At 46.3% G+C, this 16313-nt stretch overlaps 1 protein-coding gene across 3 annotated transcripts in view; it reads right to left on the reverse strand.

Annotated features, from left to right (window-relative positions):
• Nucleotides 1-16313, reverse strand: part of UBE4A (ubiquitination factor E4A) — a 42805-nt gene that overhangs the window by 11681 nt on the left and 14811 nt on the right. For all 3 annotated transcript variants that reach the window (XM_088455988.1, XM_088455987.1, XM_088455986.1), the window contains 10 exons: nucleotides 12910-13022; nucleotides 11866-12018; nucleotides 11602-11761; nucleotides 8076-8278; nucleotides 7560-7751; nucleotides 6651-6984; nucleotides 6188-6314; nucleotides 4340-4647; nucleotides 2524-2656; nucleotides 2034-2221 (listed from right to left, as the gene is read on the reverse strand). In XM_088455988.1, coding sequence (XP_088312114.1) covers nucleotides 2034-2221; nucleotides 2524-2656; nucleotides 4340-4647; nucleotides 6188-6314; nucleotides 6651-6984; nucleotides 7560-7751; nucleotides 8076-8278; nucleotides 11602-11761; nucleotides 11866-12018; nucleotides 12910-13022 — 1911 coding nt within the window. The remainder of the gene's footprint in view (nucleotides 1-2033; nucleotides 2222-2523; nucleotides 2657-4339; nucleotides 4648-6187; nucleotides 6315-6650; nucleotides 6985-7559; nucleotides 7752-8075; nucleotides 8279-11601; nucleotides 11762-11865; nucleotides 12019-12909; nucleotides 13023-16313) is intronic.

Raw genomic sequence — 16313 nt, forward strand, 5'->3', positions numbered from 1 at the left:
TGAGAATCCACCTGTGGAGGGGATTCCCACTTAGCAAAATAATTATCCGCGAACGGATAAGCCACTGCCAGGCGTCTCTGCGGCTGGTATCTTTTGCCAGGCTGTTTCCACGCCTCCCCTAAATGGTCCACCAACTGACCCGAAAGAGGAAAGACTGTGGCATCGCCCTTCACGTCTTTGAAAAAGGCATACTTAGACTTAGCCGCTGGGGGAACTTCGTCCTCAATCACCAAGGCTGTGCGGACCGCCCGAATAAGTCCAGGAATATACACCTTGGACTTAGCGTCAGCGTCCTTAGTATGGAGAGGTTCCTGATCGTAAGGATCCAGAATCTCCCCATCATCAGACGTCCCTTCGTCATCCTCATAAGGAGTGGACAGAGACGCCACCGGCCGTTTATGAGGCCGCATCACAGACTCCCCTTGAAACACATCCGACAAATGCTGTACAGAACTCGTCAGGGAGTTAACCCACGCTGGCTCCTGAGAAACCGGGAGCGGGGAAATAGGGAGACTGTGGGGTACCACCAATTGTCGTGGGAAACCCTGCATGGGTGACGACACCACAGACTGCTGGGACAAACCCATCGGAGTAAATGCGGGCTGCGGAGCTAACTGGCCCACTAAAGCTGTTAGCGCCTGAGCGAAACAAGCCCAGGGCGGTCCTGTACCGGTGCTGTAACCGTAAGAGGCCGCGCCATGGACAAACACTGCCGGCAAAGGCCCTCCGCGCTACCCTACCCTTCCGCTAACCTTACTTCACACGTGGTACACTGTAGCCGGAGGGGAAAATCACTTTCAGACATGATGGCACCACGTATGTGACCCCTCTCACCAATTATATATTAAATAGGCGAGAGACCACCCTGCAGCACCGCACCGCAAGGGATTAGCAGAAAGAACAGGGACAGTAATAAAGCTGACAGTCTTGAGAAGAAAAGTTACAGGCAGCAGCGCTAGCACAGTCACATACAATGCAAAGAAAATCAATTCCTGCACTAACAGCGCTGATCACTCAACTACACAGACACAGGGCCTGGTAGGACACAGCGCTGCATACACAGACCTGACCACAGCGGAGGAGAGGTATGCGGGGGGACCCAGACCACGATGCTTCCAATGCAGGCTTCCAGCAGCGTTCACCATGCTTCTGAAAAGATGGCCGCCGAGGAGCAGAGAGAAGGCTGGCCTGGGGGAGGAGCGCTGACACAGGGCCAGTCAGCACAGTGCAGAGAGGGCTGTGTGCAGCGGGGGAGGCGCCGGCTGTGAGACAGGAAAGGCGCGCTCCCCTGGCATGCATTTAACCCCTGGGACGCTGCAGCGCTACCGCTCTGCTGCGGTCCGCTGTCCCAGGGGGTAGTGGAAGCGCAGGTTGGTCGCCTGGCTCCACGCTGCAGCCAGTCCCCAGGGAGCCCCCTGCCTGGGGACTTAGGACCATGTGATCAGCGGGGACCCACCGCGGGACCCCGCTGCTTACCTCTGTCCCCCTTGAATCCGGCCATGGTCCGGAACATCTGGGGTCACCGCTAGCTGTGACCCCAGATGCCCACCAGCATCCCCGGATCAGTACCGGCGTTCTGATACCGGCGGGGTGTAGGGAAGACAGCATGGACGTACAGACTGACTGTCCATGCTGTTCATCCAGATGTGCAGCCACAGCTGCATGAAGAAAAAGCTTCAGAAGCTCTTCTAGCCCCCACTCCAACAGGTGCACCCGACTCCGGCCGGGCACCAAACTAAACTGAGTTGCCTTGGCTCGGGAGCGGGGTATAGGAGGGGGACCTAGTGCATCCTGGGTGGCTGAAAGCTTAACTCTTTGGTGCCCTGCGACGGACGTCACACCTATACCCCAAGGTATCCTGTGGATACCCTATGGACCCTGAAGTAGAATATATATATATATATATATATATATATATATATATACACACACACACACACATATATACACATACATATACACACACACACATACATATATATATGGGCCATAGGGTGTAGATTTTCATTGGACAGAATTGTTCCTTCACATACCAGTAAATTCTATGTCTACAAACACCTTTATGAGCGCTTCTGCAAGGCGTGGCGCTTGGCGGTAAGTACAAAATATTCTTTGTCGGTGGTAGACACTAGAAATAAGTGGGTTCTGAGTATGTTCCAGATGGGGCATTGCAGCCTCCAGTACCTCTGCCAGCTTGGCACGCAGGTGAGGGTTTTTCATCCTGAAGAATGAAAATACTTATTAGAATTTTTTTTTTTTAATCAATTTAATATAGTTCAACAGAGATCTGAATTAAAACTCATCTTAAATGGATCAAACTAAAAGGATGGAAATAGAATGCAATATTGTTTTGTTGCCAGCATTTACTTTATATGCAGTCTACATAATAGTATTGCCAAGTACACATGCGGTACAGTATAAGTACCCCTCAGCTTACAATAACAGAGGATGTATGTCTATTACTTTAATATGTGCTGCCACCCTTTTCTCTTCCCACTCCCTTACTGTTTGCCATGCACTAACCTCTCAACACTGCCTGTGAAGACGGTAATAAAATCCAGTATCTGTTCTAGCGATTCCGCAGCGGTCTCCAAAACCTCATCTGCAAACCGTCTCAGGAAGATGAAAAAGTCTCCCAGGTTATCGGCAAAGAACTCTGTAAAGCCAATAAAGAAGAGAGAACATATTTACTAACATGTCCAGACAGACACCATCTTGCGCTGCACTCTAAATGGAAAGTGATGCAGGTATACTGTCCTGACCTCTTTGCCTTGCCATACAGATATGTCCTCATACACTGTTATAGCCCCTCTTGGCGCACCAGGTCCTGGATGACTCGGCTGCGCCGAACCTCTTTCAGGCTGAAAATTTGGGTGAATAAAACCCAGGAGAGACAAAAACTAGACTGCTAGCCTGCACCGATCAATCTGTTCTGCGACATTTGTATATCTGTGTGCGTCTGAGTTAAGAAGGGCTCCGATGCAGCGGCCGCAGTTTTTTCCTCATGGCAAGTCCAGTTGTGCGTCATCCCCAACATGTTTACAACTAATTCCTGTGCAGTTAAAGTTGCAGCCAAGAGTCTGAATTACACTGTGAGTGCGTTGCTAAGTCTGTGACACTACTAAGACTCAACATTAGAAGGAAAATATGTTAAGCTACTATTCTCGTTCCCGCTGGAGGATGCAGATGAATATGCATGGCGTTTCTGGGGAATCGGTATGATATCCCGGCTGCCGCATGGCCGGGAGTTAGAATCTCGGCAGCGGCAGCCCGACAAAACAGCAGAGCCCGGCAGCGGAAGCCCGACAGCGCTGGAAATCCCGACCATGGTAAGGTAAGTATCAACTAATCTAACCTAACCCCCCCTAACCCTAATCCCCCCTGTAAGTGCCTAACCCCCCCTTCCCCACTGCCTAAACCTAAGTCCCCCGGGGGGGTGCCTAACCCTAACCCTCCCCCTAGCCTAACCCTCCCGGGGGGGGGGTGCCTAATCCCAAGCCCCCCCCCCGGGTGCAATAAAACCTAACCCTCCCCCCCCCCGCGGCTGTCTGCTCGTGGCGCCCGGTGTCGGGGAAATGACAGGCGTCTAGATCTAGACGCCGTCATTTATCCCACGCCGGGATAAAGCAGTCAGGAAGCCGGCTGTCGGGAATCCAGCTTCCCGATTGTATACCGTTTCTGGGTGGCAACAGGGAGGGGGTCGGCTAAGAGACAGGGTGTGGCATGGGCAGTGTCCGGTGATGCGGCCGATGGTCCGCTGATAGTGTGTCTTGTATGCACATTGGCGTATTAATGCCACTGCCGTTGGGCATCACAAAAGAACGCCCACCGGCCATGGTATTAGCATTAACAAGCAGTAGTGGTAACTACTACAGCTGCGGCCACCTCTGTATCACCCCCTGCATGTGCAGTTTACCTATGCACTGACATTTCAGAAGGCTACAAGGAAGATACATCACAGGTAATGCCAAAGATTTCTCTATAGATGTTATCTGAACTGCACTGAACACGTTCTATGGTCCCATGCTTAAAGTATCCTTATTTTTCAATACTGAACAAGTACAACTTCTCTTATTATGTACATAACATGTAATTCATATGGTCTATTCTCTAGTGTAATTAGCAAAAAAAAAAAAAAAAATCAAACAAAAAAAAAAAAAAAAAACTATTGAAAAGATGCACAAATGACACTGGAAAGGATATTGAAACATTGGCAATTATGCTCTGAACTTATGTAAGAGCATCTGTAACATAAACGGGTAAGTTTCTGTAAGATGAATGCTGGATGGATGGTACTAAATGTTGAAATAAAGCCCATTCTGTTAACAGTTTCTGGTACCTGGTACGTATGCGAGGGCACTATGCTGTACATCGGGCACAGGAAAGGTAAGCTGCACTGGTTCTGTGCCTCGATTTCCCAAAGCAATCTGCACTAAGAGAAGTGCAGTAGAGACCTGCAGCTGGAGGCAGTTCTGGAGGCACTGAGGCTCGCTTAGGGCTGCCTTCAAGCACAGGTAAATTGTCATAAGCCGTTCAAACTGTTCTCGCAGGTTCTCAGCGCCGGCACTACCACTCTGCTGGGCATCGCGCCATGCCCCCTGTAGTCTGTGCAAGCTCTGGTTTACCTTCACCATCTGCTCGTGTAACCTGGAAAAATCATTTTGGGAGACAAATGACGGAGAATTACAAACAGGAGTCTAGCCAGCTTCAAAGCAGTAAGAAGATGAATTATAGATCTCCCATTATCTGTCTACAGTCTTAAAGGAGCTACTTTAACTAAGTACACTGAAAAAATAAAAAGTATTAACACAAGTCCATTTTATGTTATCTGTTCACATGTCTATGCAACACTTAGCAGATTATTGTAAATGAGGTCTGCCTGGTAAAGGACAGCTTATTTCAGTTATAACTCAGCTATACTGACAACATACTTAAAACAAATGAAAGCTCAATATACCAAAGTTCACATGAACTCTTCAATTTTACTAATAGGAGTATACTTTCAACATGTTGTTTGGGCTGTTGGGTGAACTCACAAACAATAGTGTGTGACAGAGACATAGGCCCATATTCAATTGCAGGCGAAAAGTCCCGGACTTTTCTCCTACATCGCGTGTTTTTGGAGAAAACACTTTCCGTGCGCGCGACCGCTTTTCGCCCTATTCAATTCCAAAGGACGCGAAAATGGGACCCGGTGAAACACAGACAGGCGAAAAGTACTGTCAGATATGGGGAAATCAGCCTGACACCCCCCAAAAGATGCACTGACATGTGGGATCACTATAGATACCCCCGAATAGCCCTGCTGAAGGTATTTTGGGTACTTAAATGATTTCAATAGCTGCTATTTAGTGTCTTTGCATAGGTGGTGAAGAATAGCATTTTGCAGTATTTTTTGGTGAAAATAAGTAGTTCCAGCAAATGGGGTACATGAAAATGGGTGCTAGCATATCTTTAAGTTGATAAAGTGACGTTTTCTAAAACGTAAAAAATCCACCTGCCGCAAAAACATGCAATCTTGAAAACCACATGGGGCATACTTGGGGACCCCCCTGGAGTCTATTTGGCTAGTTTTTAACTTTGTACCGCAACTTTGTTTTTTTTTCGCCCCAAAACTAAAGTACTTTTTGGGGTGTTCTTAAGTTTTTTTTTTTTACATTTTGACACAGTTTACCTTTGGGGGACTGTCCCAAGGGTGCTGGGTTTTTTTTCTGAAGTTTGCACCCCAAAACCGCAATTCTGCACTTTTTTCTGACCCCTATTCATAGGCGAATCTTTTTCGCCTATTCCAATGCATTGATTTTCCGCCTAGGCGTAAAGTCTGTGGAATTGAATACGGGGATAAGTTTTCGCCTGGCGAAATGACGTCACCGGTGAAAACTTTTCGCCAAAAACGGCTTATCGTGGCTATTTGAATGTGGGCCACAGATCGGAGATCTATCAAGCCTTGAGGGATAAAGTGGTGAGAGATCAAGTTCCAACCAATCAGCTTCTAACCTGGGCTAGAATTGAAATAAAATATAGTTTGTCACAGTAAAAGTAATATTGCACTTACATTTAATCAAGGGGTTAACATCATATATTCCTATCGGCTAGTACATTCGGTCACTCCCCATACTCATTGCTTTTAGCGTGCACAAATAGTACACCGGGAGCACCTGGCATACATACAGTAGCTATCAGGTACCTGTGAAAGCCTAGATGCAACGTGTATTGTGTCAGCACCAGGTTTTCTGTCACTAAGTTGAAGTTCTGAGGAAAATCTGGTTGTTGGTCCTCAGCAAGTGGAATCAGACATGTTTCTTTATCCAGTCCTGTGTGGGGATATGAGAAACCGCAGTGACTGAGAGTAACAGAAGAGACTATGCAGAGAAGAAAGACTAGATAGGATGAAGGATACAGGTTATGTTTAAAGGATATCGGTCAGCAAGAAAATGAGGATTCCCAACCCCACGAATTCTGTGCAAAAAAGGCCTGAAAACATGGTCTGTTTGGGGTGTTTGAGAACAGTGTAGAGAAACTAGATAGTGAAATGTCAGCGTAAAAAGGACGTTACATGTTTAGTGTTAATGACAGAGAAGGCTGATATTAAAGAAGAATAGTAACTGCTGCAGAAAGAGTGAATATAGAGGCATGGGATTTCTGCACACCCTTCATGTGCACATTACGGCTCCTACGTTCCTCTTCATTGAGTTCCCGCAGAGCACAGTACGTGGGATTGAATGTCAGCAATCGAGTAGACCTTGATTTACAAAATGGCTGGCACAGGCGTAGCAGGGCTGCACCCAAGTTCAAAAAGAAGCTGTCAGAAGCATACGTCTGCAGGAAGATTTCCGGAACCTGGTTGGCCCAGATTTTAGCACGTCCGGCGTTGGCATGCAGACAGTTCCCCAGCCAGGACAAGATGAGGTGCTTGGTGTCTGGGGACAGCTGCAGAAGGTTCTTCAGAAGCTGGTAAATCTTCTCGTGGAACTGAGCCATGAACTGAGCAAGAGAAGAGAAGACAAAGTATTGCAAACACAGATGTATACGGTGTGCGAATGAGTGAATAGTGCACAATTATTATGAGCTTTAGGGCCTGATTCAGTGAAACGCAATGCTGACGTACAGAGATGAGTGACTTTTTCTGCGTGCGTGAAAATCCCTAAAAACCCCTACGGCACATGCGTTACACAGGGGTCTATGTACTAAGCCATGGAGAGAGAGAAGTAAAGTACCAACCAATCAGCTCCTGTTATTTTTCAAACACAGCCTGTAAAGTGGCAGTTAGGAGCTGATTAGTTGGTACATAATACATAGACCCCACAGTGTGTACACACAAAGGCGCTGATGTGATTGAGATGCCCTGTATCAGACCGTGCCTACAGGCAATCACAGCCCTAGCACACTGATACGCACAGAAGTACATCAGGGAAGGGCTTTGTAGCGGCATTTGCATAGATTTGCAGACGTGCGGCCGCGGCTCTGGATTAGGCCCTTAATGTCATGTTAATTAATTAGGCAAATTAGAGAACAGTTTTCATTTGAGGCTGCAGAACTCACTGAAAGCACCAGATTACCTGATGGATATTAGATTCCTGCACTTTAATCTCCTGAGGACTGGAGCGTGATGGGTTCAGAAAGTAGCCATGATTTTCTACCACACCAGGGGTGCGCAATATGCAGGAGATGCTGAGGATTGCACCCAGCAAGGTCTTCTGATATTGGTGCCCATTATTTGGGTCTTGAGGCTGAATGTATTTCACAAAAACCTACAAAAAGAAAGAAAGCCTTTCTGTTACTGTCCAAGACAGCACCAACATAAATGTCATTTTCTGAATAAACCAGCTATGTGAAAAGCTATCTACAGGATGACTAAAGCAAACATTTAGAATAAAGAAACACGATTGACTTTCTGTACTTTCTGGAAGACAGGTGGTACATACTTATAGCCAGACTGGTGGGTAAGCACACTCTGCTTCCTGTGTATTTGGATATAGAAACATTGTAAAATAATGAAGCAATCGATGCAAAGAAACCTGAAATCAGATAACATGCGTCTGAATGAATATACTTAAATATGTCACTCCGGTCACCTTAGCAATGTCCTTCTGTCGGGTGCAGTATAGGAGGAGGTCAAGGTACGTGTAGAGCAGCATCTGGCATAGGTCCAAGTCCCTGACGCGTTCCAGGATCACATCAAAGACAGGGTGGAAGACCTCACTGAAAGACTGCACCTCCTCATCTGCCAGGAGAGACTCGATTACCTCCTCCAAGAACTCCACTACCTCATCAAAATCTGAAAGACAAGTGTTTGACTAGATGACTGGAAAGGTACAAGGAAAGGTACAACACCCTTAGGCAGTGCTCTGGTTTGCTTGCACCAAACACCTACACTGTACCAAAAAAACACATACATTTTATTATTACCTGTTGTTTATATAGCGCACACATATTCTGCAATGCTTTAAGGAGAATATTTGGCCATTCACATCAGTCCCTGCCTCAATGGAGCTTACAATCTATATTGCCTTACCACATGATCACACACAGACACACTAGGGTACATTTTTGTTGGGAGCCAATTAACCTACCAGTGTAATTTTGGAGTGTGGGAGGGAGTACCCGGAGGAAACCCACGCAAGCACAGGGAGAATATACAAACTCTGCACAGTTAGGGCCAGAGTGGAAATCGAACCCAAGACCTCAGTGCTGTGAGGCAGTAATGGTAACCATTACACCTTCTGGTGAGGATTTTTACTCACTATTTATGAAGGGCTCCATTTACTGCTATCACGCAAAAGTGAACCATTTCCTAAACATATAATAGTGCACCATTCCCTAAACATATAATAGTGCAGTATCAACAATAAAGCTGTGCCTGTGCTTACTTTTACCTTCAGACTCCCAGAATGTGGCTAGCAGATCCCAGTGTGCTAATTCAGGGTCTCAGGACAAGCAAAACAAGCTACCCAGTGATCCCTCTGGGGGCCCCTGCCAAGTGGAAACCGCGCCAGGCCTGGGAGGGGGGGCGTTACCCAATTATGGGGAGGCGTGGCTACGCGCCCATTAGGATAAAAAAATATTTAAAAAAAATAATTTTTGCAGCGAAGCTACACCACGGGGATGGGATGGCGCTGTGAGCACCTCAGCCCGGCGCAAAGCCAGGGGGGCGCAATCAGTGTGATCACTCCCCCCCACAGGCAAAGGAGACTGCTGCGGTTGTACTTCCCTATCCCCCTCGGTGCCCCTGACAGGCGATATTCGTCCCACTAGAAAAGACGATTTGGCAGCTTCTCCAAAAGAACCACAATGCTCCAAGCAGGGGCGGATCTAGACTTTTCTTTTAGGGGGGGTGGTTTAAGAATTAATCCCGACTCCTCCCCTCTTCACTCATTCCTCCTCCCACTTTAAGTCCTGGTTCCTCCCATTTTTAGGCAGTGACCTCACATCAAAGCCATTCCTATTGCCATTCATTATTAATCTTTTTACTTCTATCCTTTTACTTTTATCCCTTTCTTTACAATTTCCCTCTCTTCTCCCTTGTCTTTATGACCCGTTCATGAGGCAAATCACCCTCTTATCTCCCCCCTTGTCTCTACAGTGTAGTGTATATATGTTTACTAAGCCTTGGGTGGAGTTAAAGTACCAACCAACCTGCTCCTGTCATTTTTCAAACACAGCCTTTGACATAACAGTTAGGAGCTTTTTGGCTGGTGCTTTACTACATTCACTATATCTTCATCCAATGCTTAGTAAATAGACCCCATATTGACTTAGTGGCCTATGTATCAAGCCGTTTTTATGTAGTGTACCTATGTACTAAAAGCACAATGCAGAAGACTTCACACAAATCTCCGGTAAATTGCTTATTAGCGCTACAGATTGTAGTCTCCATTATTATCAATGGAGACTACAATCTGACACCTTTGTACAAACCCCAAAATGCAAAGCTTTTGGGGGTTTAGCAACAGTAGTTTACACCATCTTCCCCTATATATAATATGCCCATCACTCTCCCCCCTTATCCCCTACATATAATATGCCCATCACTCCTTCCCCTTATCCCCTACATATAATATGCCCATCACTGTCAGCCCTTATCCCCTACAGATAATATGCCCATCACTCTCCCCCCTTATCCCCTACATATAATATGCCCATCACTCTCCCCCCTTATCCCCTACATATAATATGCCCATCACTGTCCCCCCTTATCCCCTACATATAGTATGCCCATCACTCTCCCCCCTTATCCCCTACATATAATATGCCCATCACTCTCCCCCCGTATCCCCTACATATAGTATGCCCATTACTCTCCCCCCTTATCCCCTACATATAGTATGCCCATCACTCTCCCCCCTTATCCCCTACATATAATATGCCCATCACTCCCTCCCCTTATCCCCTACATATAATATGCCCATCACTCCCTCCCCTTATCCCCTACATATAATATGCCCGTCACTCTCTCCCTTTAACCTCTATATATATGCCCAACACTCTCCCCCCTTATCCCCTATATATATGCCCATCACTCCCTCCCCTTAACCTCTGTACTGTATAATATGCCCATCACCCCCTATATATAATATGCTCCTTACTCTCTCCTCTCCAAATGTGACAGGCTGTTTCTACCTCCAAGCACAATACGAGCCATGCTGGAGCTATTAGTAGCACTGCTTAGATATGCATACAGTGTGGGTTACTGACCAGTGTGCCATGCTGCAGGGGCTTCATCAGTCCATCCATGTCATGGTCACTCCAACCAGGGGACATCCCCCAGTGCTCAGACTCTAATGTAGCAGCCATGCGTGCGGAGTTACTTGTTATGCTGCTGGCAATGCCTCGTGGGATTTGTAGTTTATCTTACACTGCTTAGCATCCAAGCAGTAAAACAAACTACAAATCCCATACCACTCCGCCTCCTTCTCTTGCCGGCTGGATGCCTCAGGCTGACAGCTGACTGCCTGCCTGCTTGTGAGATTGCCGCGGCCAGCCAGGTCTCGGCTGCCACCAGCTGCTTACATCTTGCCCAGCCTCTGCTTTCCCAGAGCTGCATTGCTGCTGCTTACAGGTCATGATCAGTAGGTGGGCGGAGCTGGGGCTGTGTGTTACGGGGGGCGATCGCCCTTATCGCCCCCCCTGGATCCGCCACTGGCTCCAAGTCCAGTATAAAATCAAAAAAGTAATTCTGCAAAGCAGTCATAACGTGCCAATCTCCTAAAGAACGTAATCTAAACCCAAGGGTCTGCTGGAGATGGGAGGGGTAATGCAGAGGGGAAACATCAGTTTAGTTTGATAATTAGTTAACTGTCTGCCAGTCTCCATAACCAGAGTAAGCAGTGCCCTACAGGTAGGATGTAAGAGAAAGTAAAGTGTTCCCAGTGTTATCATCCTAGTTCTCATTTTCGCATTGAGAACTTTTACCTATGGAGTTATCCAATTGGATTATCACAAAGGATAGATATACATCAGATACTAAACACAGAATGTGCTGCAAATGAAATAACATATCCTCTACCTGTCCTGATGAAGAACAGCAAGATAAGATACACATAGCTATGTAGCTATATATGCTTCAAAGTTAGCCTGTTGTACATTGATACCAGCACTCACTTGCTCCTCTGAGTCCCTCAAGCATAAGGTCCACCACCTGAGCTGGAACATCCTGCCCCTGATAGATCTCTGGGGTAAGCAGCACAGTGCGTGCGTTAGATACAGTTAATGTTTTGCAGCGCACTGCATATGGTAGTAGATTCTCTGGCACCTTAGTGACCTGTAGAGACAAAGTCACTTCTTAATGTTACAGGTAACAAGGTGATAGGACAAATGTAGCACGCCATGGTGAGGAGCAGAGTTGTGGCTCAGATGGAATCTCACCTCTTTCTTAGCTCTCTGGAAACAGGAAAACAGGAATGGAATGATGTGCTTCTCCCCTGCATCTCTCTCTGCAGACAGATTAGGGACTCCTGAGGGTGTCATGCAGATCAGATATTTCCCAGGTTCAGAGAGAAGCAGCCGAGTGAATAAGGCCTGAAAGAGATTGAAATGGTGACATACAGATGTGTCCCCAAACACTATTGCTGCAGTTGCGCCAAACATCTCGTCTAGGCGAGCCCAGGTCCCATGCGTCAAGAATATTTTTGGCTTGAATGTGCGTCTTAGTCGCAATTGGATAGGACAAAACCACTTAACAAGATTGCACCGATTAATTTGTTATGCAACACTTGTATATCTGTGTGTATCTGAATTGGTATATGACGTGCCACAATGCAGCCGCCACGGCTTAATTCATGCCAAGTTCTGCTGTCCTTTGTATACAGATTCAGACTCAGTCGCACACAGATATACAATTATCAAATTAATCAGTTCAGTCTTTGTCGCATCAGATTGCACATTCGATAGGTGCATGATGAAGCATTTGGAACTACATATAAAAGAGGATACCTTTTAGGAACATCTGTTCAACAAACAATCAGTTTAAAATCAAACTGCAACTAATAATACATTATTAGTTGAGTCATTAGTTACCTTCAGTGAAAGACATTCTCTAGGGGCTCACTGAAAAGCTGGGTACACACTATACAATGACCATCCCCGCCGACAGATCCGACGGCCGGTACACATTAGAGGTTCCGGTGCCCAACCGTCCGATAAGTCGGCCCCTGCCGCATCCCGCTGCATGGGGTCGTCAGTCACATCATCAGTTTGAGCCGTATGTAGAGACGATCTGACGATGCAGCGGACGACCCCACGGGAGGGCCCAAACGCATACATAATGAGCACACACTACACGATTTGGACAATATGTTGTTCCGATCCGTCGTCGTCTGTGAAATCGTATAGTGTGTACCAGGCTTAACAACCTCACCCCTCCTACTGGATTTTATTTGACATAACACCTGTATACTCTACTGGGTGTACCTGTTCCACATTATCCATGTCCAACCAGTCCTGCCCATCGAGTTCTGAACCCATCTCCTCCAGGTACACACAACGCAGAGGAATTCCATTCCCACTCTTCTGACTAGGGTCACCTGACACATGAAAAACACAAACAAATAGAGCACAAAAACAATTTCATCCAGAAAATGTATCTTCACTGCCGCTCTACAATACTAGTTTTCTAACTGCCTTCCTTTGTTTGTCCTCTGGTAACATGATTTCCAAATCGCTTAATTTCTGTGTCTAGGCAGGGGACCACTGTGTTTATTGAAGCCAGGATGGGGGAAATCTGAGCATTACATTCCTCCCTTCCATCTCTGAACATCTTAATGCTTAGTAGTACAGGCTGCTAGTGTCTGGTGATCACCAGAACATAACTATTAAACAAGCACATTATCTGAAAGAGGGGTACCAGGATGGGCAAATCATACCTGATAAATACCCTCCCCCATTAGCCAGCACTATTAGTATTACTGCAGTGCAGAGTGATATTGTATAGTTACAACCAGATAATTACTACTAAGTGGCACATTATTTGGAATAGGGGAATCTCTTCTTTCAAATAAGACGAACCCTGAGTTTATTGGAGTCAGAGTAGGGGAATATGACCCCACCCCTGGAGCTTGCAGTGCAGGGCCGTTCTCTGGCCAAAACCGAAAATAAACTTTTCAGGGGTCACATCATTTGAAAGATCCTGATAATATTCCTAAAAACAGGATTTTGGTACTTACCGATAAATCCCTTTCTCCGATTCCACAGGGGACACTGGAGTTCAAGACAGTGGGGTATAGACGGTGGTAGAGTAGAGCCTTGGCACTTTAAATAATTTAGAAGTTTGACTGGCTCCTCCCCCTCTATGCCCCATCAGCCCCAGTTTAAGAAACTTAGCCCGAGAGGAGACAGAGGACAACAGGAAACAAGGAGAATCCACAGAAAGTAACCAGACCGACTGAAGGAGCACAGTGGAACCCACTGCAGGTAACCCATGCAGTCACACAACCATATAATAAACCAAACAAAACGGCAGGAAAGCAGCGCTGGGTGGGCGTCCAGTGTCCCCTGTGGAATCGGAGAAAGGGATTTATCGGTAAGTACCAAAATCCTGTTTTCTCCTTCATCCACTAGGGGACACTGGAGTTCAAGACAGTGGGGACGTCCCAAAGCCAACCTCCCGGGTGAGAAGCGCTGAGAACATGCCGACCCAGCGGGCAACCGAAACGGCGACCGCCAAGAACCGGAGGCCCAAGTGAAAAGCAAGGGCTGAGGGGACAAGCGACGTCGAGCAGAGGAGACAATCAAAACTCCTCGCTAAACAGCCACAGAATTTCCCCACATACAATGTATGTCGAATGGAACAAAACAGCAATCTAGTGGACAACAGCAGACAAGAATCATCAGAACACCGTAATCTCAGCTGAAAACAGACCAACCAGGGCCGTTGGTAGCAGAGAGTCCCAAAAATAGGAGAAGGGCGGTAACACGAGAACAAACTTGAGAAACCCGTAACAGAGTCTGAAACAGAAGGATGCAACAGTCTCAGACATCTGAATCTCCGCAGTGCCGGACAAAAGCAAAATCATATAGATATATGTATAATGATACTAATCTACAGATACAGAGCTGAGCTGTCCACAGACTTCTCTAACAAGAGTATACATTGAGGCCAAGCCACGGCCGAACAGTCAACCCAGACCATTCTGGAGGTCACACTAATTACAGGGTTGTCAACCAGTGGAAGGGTAAAATCATAAAAGTCTCCAACGGGTGGAGATCCCACTGGGCATGAGGCAGATGTGGCGTCGAGAGAATACAACTCCTTTCAGAGGTTTAAACATCGGTATAACCCATTCTGTAAACAGGGATAAAACAGCAACTGGAACCCTGCAGCTGAAAAGAAAACCATAGTAACAAACCCCAAACAACAACTTCCAACGTGATGGAAGTACGTAGTCAGTACAGCTGTTGGCACGAACATAGTCGGAAAACAACCGGGATAGCCTAGCAGTTAAAAAATCACGGATGCAACAGCCATACAGGTAGAGCGAGCTACCAATATGGGGAAGCCTCCCAAAGGCAAGGCTGGAGCACTAGGACAACCCTGAAGGTACCCGTAAGTACCTGAAAGTGTAATTAAAGTATCAATAGATAGTGAACAGGAAAACAACCAGGCCTCCTGCATGGAATAATGACTGTCACATCTTAATGTAAGGGTGTGCACTAGCCCATAGATGCACCACTGTCCAGAACCCCAACAGATTTTAGTAGAATATTGTCACTAATCTCTATGTTGGAACTATGAACCCACACATCAGGAAAGCTCTAAAGTGTAGGGTCAACTGATAGGAACAGGTACCAAAAAAGAGCAGATGGCTGCTAGGACAGCAGCTTGGGTGCGAAAGGGAGAATAACGGCTATGTAACGTCAGGTTGCATTAATAGGAGCATCTTCCGAAGCTGTAGTGGAGTAAGCCCGCTTACCTGTGAGCGACCAGAAACCCTCTGGACTCTATGCAGAATTACACTGACCTTTTCCATCTCACCGCAACCAGCCTTGTCAGGTATAGAGAATAGCATCGGTGGACTAAGAACCAATGTTCTACAGCGTGGACGTCAGTCTGGAAATGTTGCAGTAGAAAATACTGTAAATACTAGCAGAGTGTTAGTGGAGATATGGAGATATGAAGGTCCTACAAGACCACATGCTAGTTCCATTAGGGATATGTACCTATATAGAAAACATACCCCCCAAATAACAGTCTGCTATTGTAATTATCCTTACATTAACACTTATAATGGACCAGCAAGTATTAGCCAAAGAGACAGAATCCCTGTACCGGTCAAGATGCACATAGAATATCATATATGTGATGATGGATCACCACCAGCGACCCCTGACATTATAAGTCACAACGATAGGGATATTTTGAAACAAACAATAAAACTGAACCACAGGGTCAAGGATTTACTTGATGCCCACCAAGATAATACAACCCAGGCCTGACCGTGTCTATATCAGTGGGCAGCCCTCCTACCTTCAGGCATAGGAGCAGTAACTGCAGTCTGTTGGAAATTAACCAAATAAGCCCCAAGGTTGGAATAGAACCTGGATTTCCTATGTTCTGATAGGAAATGTACCTAGGGCCCACTGCTTCAAAGACTCATCTTACTGAAATAGCTTCGTCACTCTGTGATACCGGAATTTATACCGAGAAGGGTACCTGTACATAGACATAGGATGTGTATGTTATCCCAATAAAAGAAGGGATATATCTGTAGTCATAACCTCAGTTAGGGTGGAAACAGGCTTCCCGCTTATTAGGAAATATTCAAAGGATGGGAATATATTAGTATAGACAGCCACATACACACTGCATAAACATAGTT

The sequence above is a fragment of the Taudactylus pleione genome, unplaced genomic scaffold (genome assembly GCF_031769625.1).
Source record: "Taudactylus pleione unplaced genomic scaffold, aTauple2 ptg000683l, whole genome shotgun sequence".
NCBI lineage: Eukaryota > Metazoa > Chordata > Amphibia > Anura > Myobatrachidae > Taudactylus > Taudactylus pleione.